At 34.6% G+C, this 16,224-nt stretch overlaps 2 protein-coding genes across 3 annotated transcripts; one reads left to right on the plus strand and one right to left on the minus strand.

The window, feature by feature from the left end:
* Nucleotides 1-588: 588 nt before the first annotated feature.
* LOC127987172 (uncharacterized) lies at nt 589-9,247 on the minus strand. Its single transcript, XM_052589437.1, has 4 exons — nt 9,127-9,247; nt 5,183-5,509; nt 3,071-3,430; nt 589-2,258 (listed from the first exon to the last, which is right to left on the minus strand). The coding sequence occupies exons 1-4, from the start codon at nt 9,161-9,163 to the stop codon at nt 2,146-2,148; spliced, it is 837 nt and encodes a 278-aa protein (XP_052445397.1). The 5' UTR covers nt 9,164-9,247; the 3' UTR covers nt 589-2,145.
* Nucleotides 9,248-9,324: 77 nt separating this feature from the next.
* On the plus strand, nt 9,325-14,364 carry LOC127987169 (uncharacterized). 2 transcript variants are annotated; one of them, XM_052589433.1, is made up of 5 exons: nt 9,325-9,940; nt 10,714-11,034; nt 11,110-11,425; nt 12,025-12,160; nt 13,600-14,364. In XM_052589433.1, the coding sequence occupies exons 1-5, from the start codon at nt 9,889-9,891 to the stop codon at nt 13,660-13,662; spliced, it is 888 nt and encodes a 295-aa protein (XP_052445393.1). In that variant the 5' UTR covers nt 9,325-9,888; the 3' UTR covers nt 13,663-14,364. The 2 variants fall into 2 exon arrangements, with proteins under 2 accessions (XP_052445393.1, XP_052445394.1); XM_052589434.1 differs by having other exon boundaries at nt 13,603-14,362.
* The last annotated feature ends 1,860 nt before the right edge of the window (nt 14,365-16,224 follow it).

The raw sequence follows: 16,224 nt of genomic DNA on the forward strand, positions 1-16,224 counted from the left end.
GAGAAATGAACAAATAGAAAACATTACCGTCTCCAGCCGCCAGAGGGCGCTCTATGCTGCTCAGTGATCCTGTAGTCTACACTGAAGACATAGAGCGCCCTCTCGCGGCTGTATACGGTAATGTTTTCTATTGGTGCTTGGTTCTAAATAAATGTGACTTATAGTCCAGTGCGACTTATATATGTTTTTTTCCTCATCATGACGTATTTTTGGAATGATGCGACTTATACTCAGGTGCGACTTATAGTCCGGAAAATACGGTGTATAGCACATGCACTACTGTATCTCATTCGGGTGTCTGTTTGAACAATAAAACCTAAACACACATGACCCCTTTGCGTGCAAACATCGCTGACGGCCCCAGTTTATTATTGTTTCACTTTCACAGCACATTAAACATCACTGTCTTACTTCATCTGGACAAACTGTGCATCAATGGAAAGTTTAAAGACTCAAGCTTCGATATTTGACCAATATTTTGATAAAACATTGTTGAAGTGACAGATATTTAGTGATTTATGTCAGGAGTGCAAAATAATAAATCCGTATTATGCCACATTTTGAATAGAAATTCACAACTCACTCATATTCAATCACGTCAAGAGCGGTTTATTTGTGTTCACATAGACTCACTGAACAGCGTCAATAAGGATTTATAGACAAAAGATGCATATCTGCGGAGATATATGGATATATTTACTGATGTTTACTTTATATTTCTTCAGACAGAATCATCATTTCTATTCATTTTCCACGGATTTACGCGATCAGATGATAAACAGCCTCTCCCAGCGATCTCTGTGTGCGTGCAGTAGTCACAGCTCGTGCGGTGTGTGACTCAGACTCTGATTGGGTCTTTCAAACGTCCATCTTAGAGTTTCATATCTGGACACCGCCCCATCGTGTCACATGCTTCCTGCACACTTCCTGGTAGTTATCTGGCCAAAACAACACTGAAACACCTCTGTACACACAAAATATCCGAATAATAAACCCGCGATTACGATAGTAAAGCTTGGTATGAGAATTTCTTGAGATCTGGGGCGTTTTTATAAAAAAAATCGAAAATGTACATCGGAAATGCTAACTTGTGCAGCGATGAAAAAGGCTACAAATAACATATTTTTACAACAGTAAACGACCAAATTCCACCCCTGATCGCTAAAGGAAGTTATTATAAACACTCGATCGGGGTTTAAAGTGAGTTTTGAGTAAAAGTGTACTAATAATTTCATAAATTGTCAGATGTAGCTTGATGCTAACGTTAGCACCAATGCTACTAATAGCAGGTGCTTTTCTTCATAATGCATTTTTGTCTCAATAATTCACGTAAGGTCGTAAGAAAATGTTTTGTTGTATTTTTATAGTAAGACTTTTGATAAATAAGGGCTAAATGCAAAGAGAGACTGAAGTGAGATCGCTGCTTTGTTGCTTTGTAAAGCCTGAAAAACCACAATCAAGGCTAATAAAGGTGGAATAAAAACAAAAGAATAATGATAAAACAATAATGCGGATAATGTGTCATACCTGGCGGAGGTGTGAAAGACTCGTTTGGTGAGAACAATACAATCATGAAACGGGCAGTTTTCACAGCCAAACACATATAAAACACACATCAGTGTTTACATGTGAGATCTTACAGAGATGACAAGGGCCATAAATCAATCTGATTAGCCTTCTCTAAAAACACACATGACATGGCCTTAGAAAATATTTCATAAAATTCACAGTTTTACAGATTCGATTATGAAATTTTTTATGAAGTCTTGGAAGACTTGTGGCCTTAGCTACACTGTGTTTTCAAACTCATTTCCTACATCAACATTTTTTTAAATACATTTAAAACATATGTTTTTAATATTTTTATTTTTGTTTTTATGTTTGAGCTTATATATCTCTATTATCATAACAGTCCTGAGTGATTCTGATTCCTGAACAGTAAACTTTAAAGTGTCAGCTTTGTGAACAAAGGTTGATTATGTATCTAGTCAGAAAGAATCATGAGCAGAAACCTTTTTATTTTGGGTATGTAATTTCGGTCTCCATGCCAAAAAAGGGGGGTTACTAGTAAGGGGTTAATTAGAATGAAAATACAAAATTGTACATGTTAACATCTTTTCACACTTAATTTCATATTTGTGTCCATTAAGTCAGCCGATAAATCTTACTTTTCCTTATTGCATAAGCAACAAGCACAAGCAATAGAAAAACAGTAATAACAGGAGCACATATTCTTGCTACAACAGCTCGAGAATGACCTGAATGTGGAAAAGCAAAAGACAGACATTATTACTGGATTACTGTTGTGATCAACACCAACTAAACCAAGATCAAGATGCCATATATTCAATCAATAAATACAGTTATTATACAGAATAAGACACTATATATAGCTGTCACCGCTCAAATGAAATCACTAATAACAAAATTATTCTTTGCATGAGTTGACAGAAGCTGCATTTTAAACGGTACAATTACAACTGCATAATGTCGATATTAATGTTTTAACAATTCGATTTTGAATATAGAAATATGATGGAAAAAATTTATTATAATTTTAAATATGAAATAAAACCACCAGTAGGTGGCATTGGATCACTAAATGAGTGAGTCACAGAAACATTTCTTCAACTTATTCATTCAAAGCAGCTGATTCATTAATAATGAAACACAGTATGCTGCTCGGAAATCCAAACAGTTATACAATGGATTTGTCTTGTTTTGTTTAAAAGAAATTAATTAATTTAATTCTTTATTGAACATTTACAAACAATGAGGGTCACATTTGCAATCATACTCATGTTTGTTAAAACAGCTCTATTGATCTTGTAATATTGCTTCATGATTCATATATTATAAAAACAAGATCTCATTAAAGTTTAATGATATGAAATCATATCTGTGGTCATTTGCATTTGTGACATTTTTGACACAATGCTGCATTGATTTCTGACTTGACACAACAGTAACAACAGAACTCAACTTAAAATAAGTTACTGATTACATTTGAAGCAATTTTATTGCTGAACTGTATTTTAACATGCACTGAACTACACAGAATTATACTCACCAGTGACTGTAACACTGAAGCTCTTCACACTGGTGATGCTAATGCTGCGGCGGTGGCGATGACCAATGCTATTGCTGCTCCTGATCTGTAGTTTATAATCTCCAGAGTCTGTGGTTCTGATGTCTGTGATGGTCAGAGATTCAGTCTGATTGTCCAGCTTCAGTCTGTCTCTGAATCTCTCTTTACACTCATCATCTGAACAGATCTCACTCTGATTTCCAGTGATTTCAATGATGAGACTGTCTTTAAAATACCATCTCATCATACGATATGGGTGTTTTACTACACCACAATCTAAAGATTCCAATGTAACAGAATTTCCTGCTTTTACTGACTTTTTCTCAATTTTATCAGGAACAGCTGAAACACAAACCAAGAGATGATTGGAGGATCTTTTTGCTGGTGAAAAACCCCTGAATACCCTGACAGAACTCTGTGGACATTGTTGTGACTGCACAAGTTCTTTCTTGACTTTAAATCTGACAAGCAACATATATCCAAGTTTTATGCTTATTAACCCATTTTTCATACTTATTTTACATTAAATACTTATTTAAAATAGGCTAATCAGATTGTAAGATGATAAACTGTCATTGCTTCCAAAGCAAAACTAACAGCTTATAAATGGTAATGACTCATTTCTAAATCTGAAATAACTTTGTGGTTAAATATTGAAATTCCATTTTTAACTGTAAATATGCACAGCAAAATCTCCAGTGTTAATTTAACATAACACTCTGAGTGTGGACTCATATAAACACTGAAGCAGTGTTAAAAGTAACACTGAAGCAGAGTTGAAGTTCATGAGATAATTAAGAAGTTAATTGGGCCATGATTGACCATTTTTGAAGACACCTGATGTTAACAAGCAGAATCACCAAACGAGAAAATCACAATTTGTGTGTCACCATTATAGTGATCAGTGTTTGCTTTAGTTGTGATTTTGAACCTTCCGATGTTTACTTTAGACTTTGTGTTGCTGTGGTAACAGAATTACAACATACAGACCAGAGCATAGGCAATCATGTGTGTTATTGATTGTTGTTTGAACTAATTGTCATGTAGTGATCTGAATGTGTGAGTTCAGGTTTCTTTAATGTGTACATAAATTAAGTGAAAAAAAGAATTGATAGCAATTCATCATTTTTGGCACAATACGACATGTTTTTAAAAGTTAGTTCTACATAAAGAAAAAAAATTATTTGGTTTAGAAACACAGACATCAAGAATCAGCGTGAGCATCACAACAATGTTGACCATCAAAAAAGCATGTTGTAGCCAATAAAAACTCATCCATGGCTCCCATCATGCATTGTGGCATGAATAAATTATGAGCTGAACTGTCTTTTTAACTTTTTATTCTAACTAAATTTTATTTTTGCTGTTTTTATGTGTAATTTTTAGTTTTGTGATGTTCAGAGTAGATCTGTTTATCTGGATATGTTGTTTGTCACCGTTGTTGAGATTCACACGTTGATTATTGTTATCTGTGTGTGCCTAAAATAAACACCCTTTAATAAAAAATTTTAAAAAATCAGAATAACTTGCAAGAGATGGCTACAAAATGAATAGAAAATGCAGACGCTTTCATTGTGGAAGCAAAGCTGTTACAATCAATAATAGACGTTTTATTTAGAGAAAACACTGTCAATTAGTTCAGCAACTCAGGTCAACGATTACATTAAAACAATCATCACCACCCGATGACTTTTGCTCTTGACTTGCCAAACTAATTTTAAAAGTAAAAAGCTACAAGCCAAGATCCCAACTAAAGCAAACACTGACCACTATAATGGTGACACACAAATTGTGATTTTCTCGTTTGTGATTCTGCTTGTTAACATCAGGTGTCTTCAATAATGCTCAATCATAACTCAATTAACTTCTTAATTATCTCATGAACTTCAACTCTGCTTCAGTGTTACTTTTAACACTGCTTCAGTGTTTATATGAGTCCACACTCAGAGTGTTAAATTAACACTGGGGATTTTGCTGTGTGTTTTATAGAAATCATCTGTATTATTTATGTAAATATATAGGTAAAAGGAAAAGCATATCAATGTTGTAACAAACACATACAACCTAATTTGTAACATTTATTAAATGACTTACCGTGAACAGCAACGTGGAAGATCTTTGATCTACTGGTTCCGTTGAGTATCACTAGTTTATAAAGTCCACAATCTGTGATTGTGATATTTGTGATGGTCAGAGATCCAGTCTGATCGTCCATCTTTAGTCTGTTTCTCTCAGTACCTTCTTTACACTGAACATCAGCACAGATCTTACTCTGATCTCCACTGATTTTAGCTGTTCGAGTGTTATTAAAAAACCATACAATCATTTCTTGTTGGTTTGCTTTAACACCAGTGTGTAGAGTGACTGAATCTCCCTCCATCACAGACACTGTTACTTTATCTGTATCAATACTAGACACACCTGAAGAAGAAATCATATATAATTTTAAGTAAAGAAATACACTGTGTCAACTTAAAAAAATAAGGCAACTTATTGCAAGCGCTTTTTTGAGTAAACTTAACAAACGGGGACTAAAGTCCACCCAACTTAAAATAACTTAATATCACAAGTTGTCACAACATAAATAGTCATGTTAACCTAAAAAATATCTGAACAAAATAGTTTTTGTTTACTGAACACAAGAACTATAAGCATGCACAATTTTAAAGTGAAAAGTGACATTCAGCCAAGTATGGTGACCCATACTCAGAATTCGTGCCAGCCCAAGTTTCAAACACACAACCCTAGGGTTAGGAGTCCACTAGGCCACGACTTTACATTATTCAAATAGTCTAAATAAATACAAGACCATAACATGGGTCAAATAACTTTTTTTATTATTGAAAGTTTGTGTCCAAAGCACAAGGACATACCAAGTCTTGTATATTAACTTCTTTACTCAATGCATTTTACACTGAACTCAACACATGATACATAATGCATGTTAAATGAATCCAGTGTTAATTATACCTTCATACGTTAGCAGTCTTGTGGCATGAAGTCACATATATTTAACATTTTTGTTTGTTTTTAAAGGAACTATTACGTGAAAATTACTATATTGCACATTTTAACATCAACATAATCCACTGGGCAAAGTTACGTCCAGTGGACGTCTTTTTATGTCTTTGCAGATTTTGAAAAGACGTCCACTGAGGAGACAGAATGTTTTTATGACGTCTTTTTAAAAAAATATTTTTTATGTCTTCTGTACGTACAATATAGACGTTCACAGATCCTCCTTGCAAGGTTTTGTGACTTTATTTCTGTCAGACATCTAGAGAAGCTGTTATTGAGAATTAACAGAGGTTTAAATGTTGACATTTGATTCATTTGAAGTCACCATTGTGGTAGAAAGTGTTTGGTTTAGTTGGGATTTTGGTCCAGTTACTTCTTGTGTTAGCTTGTCTCTTGCTTCTGTAACAGTGTATTTTAAAACGCTGTTTTTGTGGTAAAGAAAGACAAAATTTAAGAGCGCTCAGGTGTTATCAGCTCTGTATTGGTGATGAGAAAGTCATCACATAATATGTATTTGAGATCATAAAATAAGTTTAGTTTGAAAATTTGAACAGGCACCAAGAGCAAAATACTTATTTTGAAGATGGACAAAATGAATGCTTTTGAATTAATATGAGAAAAAGGATCAAGTACTCACACACACAGACTTCTAGATTTAGCATATGCATCACAACAACGGTGACAAACAAAAGAGCTCCATAGCACAAACTCCTCCTCATTTTCCAGCCTTTTTTGTTCTGATTGTCACCATTGATGTGATGCATATCCAAAATCTTGATGTCTGTTTGTGACAACATGATTGGTTTTCTTAAAGTAAGTACAATATTTTTATCCATAAAAATAAATCCATAGTTACAACAATACATTAACATCTTATTTTGCTATAATTTGTCACCATTAAAAGCAAGACGTGTAGTGTAGGCTTGATCTCACTTTTATCATCACAGAACTTCGTCCCCCGCACTTTTTCGGGTAAGTGTGATCGTGAAGAGGTTTTCAAGAGCTGGTGTGAATAAATATAGATTTAAACTCAAAGAGACAGGATAGTCTGAGCATGACCTGCGTTTTTTTTTTTCAGACCAAAAAGCAATAGTATGTTCCTGCACAACCGGAGGCAGCAGATTCAGGACCACAGTTAATCACTTAATTACTTAATCGCAAAGTTTTAAAACTTACATGGTTTAAATCAGGGCAATCTGTTTACTCAAACGGTTTGAGTTAAGTTTACTTGTCGGGTTTTACAGTGATATTTTTAAAACGTATTTAAATAAATAAATAAATAAATAAAACATTTATAACAGTAAGACAGCGACATCTGCTGACGGACACATATCGCCCAGCCCTAATATTCATATACATAATATATATATATATATATATATATATATATATATATATATATATATATATATATACACACACACACACACACACATATCATACAGTCTGCTGTCACTGGCATTCGACATCCAAGTCCTGCATGACATTATGTACAGAATGAACAGGACAGGTCTGTCATCTGGATTTTGAGAAGGCTGACTGTCTTCCCCACTGCAGATGACCTGGAGGTAGTGGGAGCAGCTTTCATTCTGGTAACTGGAACAATAGATGGCTGTCACATACAAATTGAACCACAGGCAAGTGACACCCAATGTTATTTTAACAGGAAGCATTCTGTTCAGCTGCAGGCCACCACTTCTCTCGCGCATCTCGGTCTCTCTCGGACACACTCGGTCTCTCTCGTGAACTGTCGCTCTCTCTCGGACACACTCGGTCTCTCTCGCGCATCTCCCTCTCTCGGACACTCTCGGTCTCTCTCGCGAACTGTCGCGCTATCTCGGACACACTCGGTCTCTCGCGCGCATTTATTCGGTCTCTCTCGGACACACTCGGTCTCTCTCGCGAACTGTCGCGCTCTTTCGGACACACTCGGTTTCTCTCGCGCATCTCGCTTTCTCTCGGACAGTCTCGGTCTCTCTTGCGAACTGTCGCGCTCTATCGGACACACTGGGTCTCTCTCGCGCATTTCGGTCTCTCTCGCTAACTGTCGCCCTCTCTCGGAACCACTCTGGTTTCTCTCGCGCATTTCAGTCTCTCTCGGACACACTCGGTCTCTTTCGCGAACTGTCGCGCTCTTTCGGACACACTCGGTCTCTCTCGCGCATCTCGGTCTCTCTCGCGAACTGTCGCGCTCTTTCGGACACACTCGGTCTCTCTCGCGCATCTCGGTCTCTCTCGCGAACTGTCGCGCTCTCTCGGACACACTCGGTCTCTCTCGCGCATCTCGGTCTCTCCGGGTCTCTCTCGCTAACTGTCGCTCTCTCTCGGACACACTCGAAACACCACGCGCTGGTGACACCTTCTGTGCTTCAGGAAGCAGTGTCTCGAAATTCCCCAAAGCGGTCACATGATTTTAAATAAACGTTTCAAAGGGGAGGTCTTAAGATAAGGACTAACGAGAAATATGACCCACTGTGCGAAAAGGCTTTTTTTTAGATGGCAAACGCCCTTTCTAGTTTAAAGTAGAAACTTATATATTTTATATATATTTATATAAATATAATAACAAACACCATATAGCAGTGCTTCTCATAACTCTTTAACTTGGAATGTAATTTTTCGTCCAAGCACAAATTTGAATAAAATTGTGACACGTGTCTAATTTATGATTTCATCGATTTTATATAATAATAATAACACAATATCAACATTTAATCACACTATGAGACCATTTTACTTTTAATAGACATTATTATTGTAAATTCACTTAACCCGAGCGTTGGCAGAAAGCCACTGAACTGAAACTGACTTTTGTAACTGCGTCACATTTTATCATTCGCTCTTATCGTTTACCAGAACACAGATTATGGCAAATAAATGTCTACAATGGTCAAGCAAAACACACAGCGAGCAAAAAAGATAAATAAACAAGTAATAAATACATTTCTGTCGAAAATAAAGTCATTATAGCTGGTACATTATGAAACCGGAAGAGAGGCTGTAAAATTTAAACGTCTTACCATTGAACAGCAAAAGTAAAATAAATCGCCTTGCCATGTCTGGAAAAAAAGCAGATTAAGTCAAATAATTGCTGTCCGTTCGCAGCAAATGAAAACGATGCACTCCTGGCCGAGGTCTGGGACATTCTGATGACGTCATCAAAAAATCATGTTTTTATACTGCCTTAGCCCATCCCTTTTCTGTACTGACTCAGACTATTTCCACAACAGCTTCATCTGAACAAAACCCAAAATCCATCATCTCTCTGTTATCACTTTAAAGCTGCTTTAAAATAATCTGTATTATATGAAGGGCTATATAAACATGACTTAGATTTTGTTTTATTGAATAATTCAGCATTGTAGCACATATTATTTTAACCCATTCACTCACACCCGTTTAATATGCTAAGGTCTTCATGCAATGGATTTTGTATTGCACTTGCACTTTTGATCATTTTGATATATTTATACACACACACACTTTACCTTTTTGAGTTATTAAAGTAATAAACAATCAATTAATAATCTCCTGACGGGTTAGGATTAAGCGCTGTAATAACCCACTATTGTCATAATATAATTAATACGATATTTTACTATCGGAACAGGACGAAAAGCACCTTTTTTTTAAAATGCATATTACAATAATCCAGTGACGTTCATTACGTCATCACGCTACTTCCATGTGGAGATTCCGCTTTCGCTTTGCTGGAGCCGCTGTTAACGCGGACGAACACTTATTAATAAGAATTCGTATTCGTTTTCAGAGGGAAAGTGATAATGAAGCTTATTTTTAATGCACTCGCAGTGACTTTGTTTTTACCCTACCATGGTGAGATTTTATTCATTACAATCTCCCCTTTTCCTCTTATGTGATCTAGGCCTATTCGCGACTTCTTATTGTTCCAGTAATGGTTTGGTTTAAAACAGCCTAACACTGTTCACAGAAATCTATGTTCAGTGAAAAACCATTTAACAACAACAACAACAAAAACAAAAACGATTCTATGGCAGTGGAACAGTTTAATTTACGTGAAAATTGTGTAATTTTTCATGCCACGCATCTGGGTATAAACAAGCAGGCTAACTTAAGTAAAAAGTTGACATTTCTTATCAGTGCGTAAACTGATCCAGTAGCTTGGATGTAGCCTAATGTGAGTTGCTTTGGGTGAAAGCCTCTGCCAAATTCATAATGTTTCGTATACACGTTATTTACGTGGGAGGTTAAGGACTAAAATATGTTTCTAAAATGTAGAAAACACGGCACTTTATGCGGTGTAAAATAATGATTTAATGTATTCTTGTAGTTACTAGTCATCTATGTAATATTAATTATGAGTCTATGAAAACGTTTTATTAATTGAATGTTCAAATAGGCCTATATGTAGAGGGAAGTGAAGTTAAATAATGAATCAGGAAGTGGATTGTGTTGTATAAGATCCACCATGAGAAGTGTGTGTGTGTGTTTGTATAATGAGTGAATGTGTGAATCTCATCTGCTGTTTGTTTGCCTGTTACATTATGAATCCAGACATATTTCTCTCTGTTAATTTTTACAACACTTTTACAGCACTAATGTATATTTTGCTTCTATTTCTTCTTCAGTTGCATTTGATAAAGTATCAGTATCTCTGAAGATGGGAGATTCAGTCACTCTACACACTGGTGTTAAAACAAACCAACAAGAAGATATTAAATGGTATTTCAGTGACACTCGCATCGCTCAAATCACTGGAGATCTCAGTTTTATCTGTTCTGGTGTTCAGTGTAATAAAGGGACTGAGAGATTCAAAGACAGACTGAAGCTGGACAATCAGACTGGATCTCTGACCATCATGAACATCACAAACACAGACTCTGGACTTTATAAACTGAAAATCATAAGCAGCAATGACAGTGAAAAGATCTTCAGTGTTTCTGTCACTGGTGAGTCATTTTAATGAGTGTTTAAATGCAGCTTAAAATAAAAAATCCTCCATCGGCTGTTGGTTTGTGTTTCAGAGGTTCCTGCTACTGAACTACATGAAATGAAGGAGGGAGAATCTGTCACTTTAGACTCTGGTGTAATAAAACACCCAAATGATGTGATGACATGGTATTTTAATCAGACTGAAATCACTGGAGATCAGAGTAAGATCTGTACAGATGCTCAGTGTAAAAAGAGATTCGGAGACAGACTGAAGCTGGATCATCAGACTGGATCTCTGACCATCATCAACATCACAAACACAGACTCTGGAGAATATAAACTACAGGTCAGCAGCAGCGATAGCAGCTTCAGCATCACCACAGTGAAGAGATTCAGTGTTTCTGTCACTGGTGAGTAAATAACTTAGTCAATCAATGCATTTTCCTTTGAGGAATTGAAAGAAAATAATACAAATCTTTGCAGCCTGATATGTGTTGGGTTTTGGACTGTGGGCTGTTTAGTTTTGAATGTGATTTCAGTAAGGGCAACATGTTGATCCTGGAAAAAATATTCAAATCAACCCAAGCAAAATTGAGGGATAAGTTTACAGGAAATTTCAATTTTAGCCTTACAATCACACTTGTTAATCAACCATCATTTCCCTTGGATTTTAGGGATAAATTATAATACCAGCCAGTTTCCTTATGAGTCATGCTGCTTCCTTTTGAGCTGAGCGTTTTGTGATTCTGAAAACATGCTAGAAACAACAGAAGGTGCCACTTATCAGTTTAATCGGTGTCATACAACTGATGACCGAAGTAGAAAGTGAAAGTGACGTGTGGCCAAGTATGTTGATCCATACTCTGAATTTGTGTTATGCATTTAATCCATCCAGGTGCACAGACACAGTAGTGAACACACACACACACACACACACACACACCATGAACAGTAAATATCATTCAAAGATATTGCTTAATATGGGATTTATTTTCATTCATGTGTTTTGCTGTTCCAGATTCAGATCTGTCTTCAGCTGCTGTCGCAGGAATATTTGTTGCTGTTATTCTTCTGGTGGCTGTGGCTGTAGCTGCTGGTGTGGTTTACTATCGCTGCAGGAGACGTACAGCAGTACCACAGAATGTATGTATTACAAACAGCAAATTTAACAAAATATATGTGAAATATACTGTGCAAACTGTTTTCGGTTTTTATTGTTGACTGAAACAAAACGTGCACTGTGAAATAGTCATCTTGTATTTATTTTTAACACCACAGAACTAGATATTTACCAGTGAGGCAATGCCAAAACATTTAAAAACACCAATAACTAAATAATTATATTAACAACACAATGTGCAATCTTTGTCACAGAGCGATAGACTTATTAGAAAACACCAGTGCATCATTTCAAGAATTCTAGGTGTGATGTTGAAATAAAATAATGCTTAGTTTATACTAAAGAAGATGACCATCTGATGCAGTTTAACATGTAGTGCTAAATTATTAGGGTATGAAAACCTTTCCATAAACTACTGTTCCAATTCCAGGTCTCTAGTAAAATGAAAAGAAACATCATTCCACTTTCACTTAGGAACTGTTTCACAAATGCATGCAGAAACTGTTAATGCTCATCGATCTATTACGAAAAACATTGTTTAACCATTAAGTGCATAACTTGGGTCTTAAGCGACCCGGGACATCATTCTCTCTCCCTCCTTAATTTTTTTTAAAAATTAGACATCAACTTTCTTACTATTCCTCAATCTATTCATTATAAACGATATAACAAAAAAAAAGGTAAAATATAAAATAGTGCCAATTTTTAAAACATTTTTTTGATGTTGTAAAAGTGTGTAGGGTGGCTAGAGACTAGAGTATTTTTTTTTTCCCGCCAACTATTTAGATATCTGATAACTCAATATGTCCCAAACATCATTACTCCTCAAGGTGGCACTATTTGATACACAATGATGACGTCTCACTCATAATTACTGCAGGCATAAACCAAACGAAAATCATCACCAAAAATTGAAGTGGTTTGAAAGGCTTTACTGCAGAGCAATTACTAAATGCAATGAAATATTAATGTCACTGCCATTTGGCTGGATGTGGTGAATAATCTTCCAGTGATCAAAATATTGAATATCAAGTCATTAAAAACATTTGTGTATATGAGGCAGATACTGAATGACAGCGATGGTAAAATCATCTGCTCAAATTGAACCCTTTTATGTTTCAAAAGGTCACAAAATATGCTTTATTTTAATCTTCTGCAGTTGTTCTTAAAATATCAAGAGTTTTTTTGGGTATTGCAGCAGTTAGAGATCCATCCGTGCTAGATATATAGGTCCGTGTCGCTAAAGACCTGAATATGTAAGAATGATTGGGGAAACATTCATGCATTTAAGGGTTAAACTCTTTCCAAAGGAGATCTTTATAGTTTTTTTTGGATAATTAAAAAGAACAAAACTATATAAAAAAGATATTTCTTTTTTGCTGAGTATTTATTTATTTATTTAGTGTAACTAAGACATCATACTTCCTCATTCATTTGACCTTTTGTGAATGTTTTCTTACAGGAGGATGATGATGATGATGATGATAATTCTCCGCCTGATCCCAAGAGCATTCATTTGAGGTAGATGGGATGTCCTTGAACTGTTTATTGACAAATTGATCCGAAGATTTCTGTTGTCCGTACCAATAGCAATACAATTGTCACACATTGAGCATTTTTAGCAAATTAAATGACTTTTTTTTAATAGATTAGAAGGTAACAGTTAACATTGAACAGAATATGAAAATAATGTTAACAACATTGTAACAGCATTAGAACAGAGAGTTGTATTGGTATGTAGAGGTTTATGTAACCTTCTAAAGTGATTTAGATGGAAACAGAACAGTGAGTCTTTTGCACTAAAATAAGTTATTAATGCACTTATCTGACTTATGATTCATTATGTCCAGTCTGTTTATATCTCCACTGATAGGACTGCGTTTCCACAAATACCCCACCCATATATATATATATATATATATATATATATATATATATATATATACACCGTATATGTGTTTTGTGTGGCATCAGTAAAAAAAAAAAAAAAAAAAAACCTTTACCAGCTGAGAATTAGATGGTGCAAATTTGACTAATGTGACCTGAAAGAGATATCACTATGCTTGATTATGTAGTTAATTGGTATTTTAACCACTATTTAGCCTTGGTCATCCAACTTCAACAGAAAACACTGGTTGAACAACTTTAAATAGCACAGCTCTTTATGTATGCATGTTTGTGTGTGTGTGTGTGTGTGTGTGTGTGTGTGTGTATATATATATATATATATAAATATATATATATATATATATATAAATACACACACACACACACACACACACATACCAGAACTAAAACATGCTTAAATTGCATCAATTTATATTACAAGCAGAAATTACAGTGGTTCAAGCTCTCTAAAGCAATGCCTAAAAAAAGTATTCTGTTTTCTTTAGCAAGCATGTAAACACATCAAAGAGAGAAAAGATCATTTACAGCCAACACAAGCAATTTGCAAAGGAAATTGTATGCGTTTTAATGCTTTTTAACAGTTAATGAGGTTGAGCTAGTGACAAGTCTCTACAACTTATTATTTGGTCTGCCTGATCACTTTTAGGTATGACTGCTGATCCTTGGCAATTTTAACAATTACAGGGTTTCAACACAATTTCTAAAACATTAACCCAAAAAGTGCTAGAAAGACAAAATCATAAATCTAAAGTTGTGTTCCAAATTTGAGGTTGATATCTAAAAAAAGATGGCACCATGTTGTGAAAAATAATACAAATTTAGCTTTGAAGTTGTACCAACAGAAAGAAAAGTTATTAACAAAGACTGTATAATTTTATAATTTAACGGGGATAATCTTTGCTCTAAATGTAACTCATTTGTGTACCTAGTGTACAATATATTTATCTAGAATTTTCTTTTTAAATAAATAAAATATATAAATAAAAAGTCACACACAAAAAAGACAAATACGGTAAAAGTCAGAATGGAGTAAAAAAACAAAAACAAAAACAAGACCTTAAGGATGCACAAGGGTATAAGCTTGACTTTTTTTTTCTTTCTTCTGAGTATTTTTATAGCTATTATGCCTGTAAATGGATGTACATGATACAAGCTATGTTAAATACTCTTAATTAAACCATTTAACCTTGTAAAAATACTAATATGATGTTTGTCTGGAGGGATGTTACAATGACTGATTTAAGTCTTTAAACATTTGGTAGATATTTCTTTATATTCATCAAACAACATCTGTGATATTTATGTGGTGCTAGTTTTTTATTTCTGTGCTTGTTTTTGTGCATGTAAAATGCACAAAAAAGATCTTTATTTGGTCTCTTTTTTTCAGTTCTATTGTGTTCAGCTGTGATTGTCAAGTTTATTTGTTTGTTTTATTTTTATATTTTGCTGATGTATCTGTCTTGTAGAATATTATCAGAGTTTGATGGAGATGATTGCCTTTACATAATTCTCAGTTCAGTCATTCTTCTTCAGCTTTAGACTAACAGATTTTTTTTTTTTTTTTTTTTTTTGATAGCATTCTTGTTTTTTATTTGTCTTTAATGTGGTGTTGCTCATTTTCTTTAGATTTAGCAAAACCCACAAGGCAATCTTTTTTGTACCACAAATCATCATGTATGTCTTTTTCTGTTTAGGTATGTTTATGTTATGTTAATTTTTAACATTAAAAACATAATCCTCTCTGTGGATTTTTTTTTTTATTTTTTATTTATTTTAATTCACTATAAATAACATTTCCTTTTGAATACTAAATGACTCTAACACTTATGACAAAGTTACTGCACATTAAATAAGAGGAATGAAAAAAAAGACAGTTGTCCCAAAACATAAATATATAGATCACATGATTTGAGTAACAAGCTGATGTAATCAAGAAACCCAGATTTGTAGTTTTGTATTTTGTTTTGCCTTAATAATAAAACATTCATTTAAAACTGCATGTTGTGTTTACTTGTGTTATCTTTCACTAATATTTAGTAAAAGTTGTTTGATGATCTGAAACATTCAAGTGTGACAAACATGCAAAAAAAAAAAAAAAAAAAAAAAGAATTCTGGAAGGGGCCAACACTTTCACACAACTGTATGGATGGATGAACGGACGGATGGACGGATAGACAGA

This window comes from Carassius gibelio, chromosome B22 (genome assembly GCF_023724105.1).
Source record: "Carassius gibelio isolate Cgi1373 ecotype wild population from Czech Republic chromosome B22, carGib1.2-hapl.c, whole genome shotgun sequence".
Classification (NCBI taxonomy): domain Eukaryota; kingdom Metazoa; phylum Chordata; class Actinopteri; order Cypriniformes; family Cyprinidae; genus Carassius; species Carassius gibelio.

Excerpts from the sequence above, each read along its gene's own strand:
- LOC127987169 (XM_052589433.1), top strand. The coding sequence starts at position 9,889 with ATGAAGCTTATTTTTAATGCACTCGCAGTGACTTTGTTTTTACCCTAC. Across the intron at positions 9,941-10,713 it reads TTTGTTTTTACCCTACCATG|TTGCATTTGATAAAGTATCA; the intron begins GTGAGATTTTAT and ends TTTCTTCTTCAG. Across the intron at positions 11,035-11,109 it reads CTTCAGTGTTTCTGTCACTG|AGGTTCCTGCTACTGAACTA; the intron begins GTGAGTCATTTT and ends TTTGTGTTTCAG.
- LOC127987172 (XM_052589437.1), bottom strand. The coding sequence starts at position 9,163 with ATGGCAAGGCGATTTATTTTACTTTTGCTGTTCAATG. Across the intron at positions 5,510-9,126 it reads TTTACTTTTGCTGTTCAATG|GTGTGTCTAGTATTGATACA; the intron begins GTAAGACGTTTA and ends TTTCTTCTTCAG. Across the intron at positions 2,259-3,070 it reads CTTCAGTGTTACAGTCACTG|GTCATTCTCGAGCTGTTGTA; the intron begins GTGAGTATAATT and ends TTCCACATTCAG.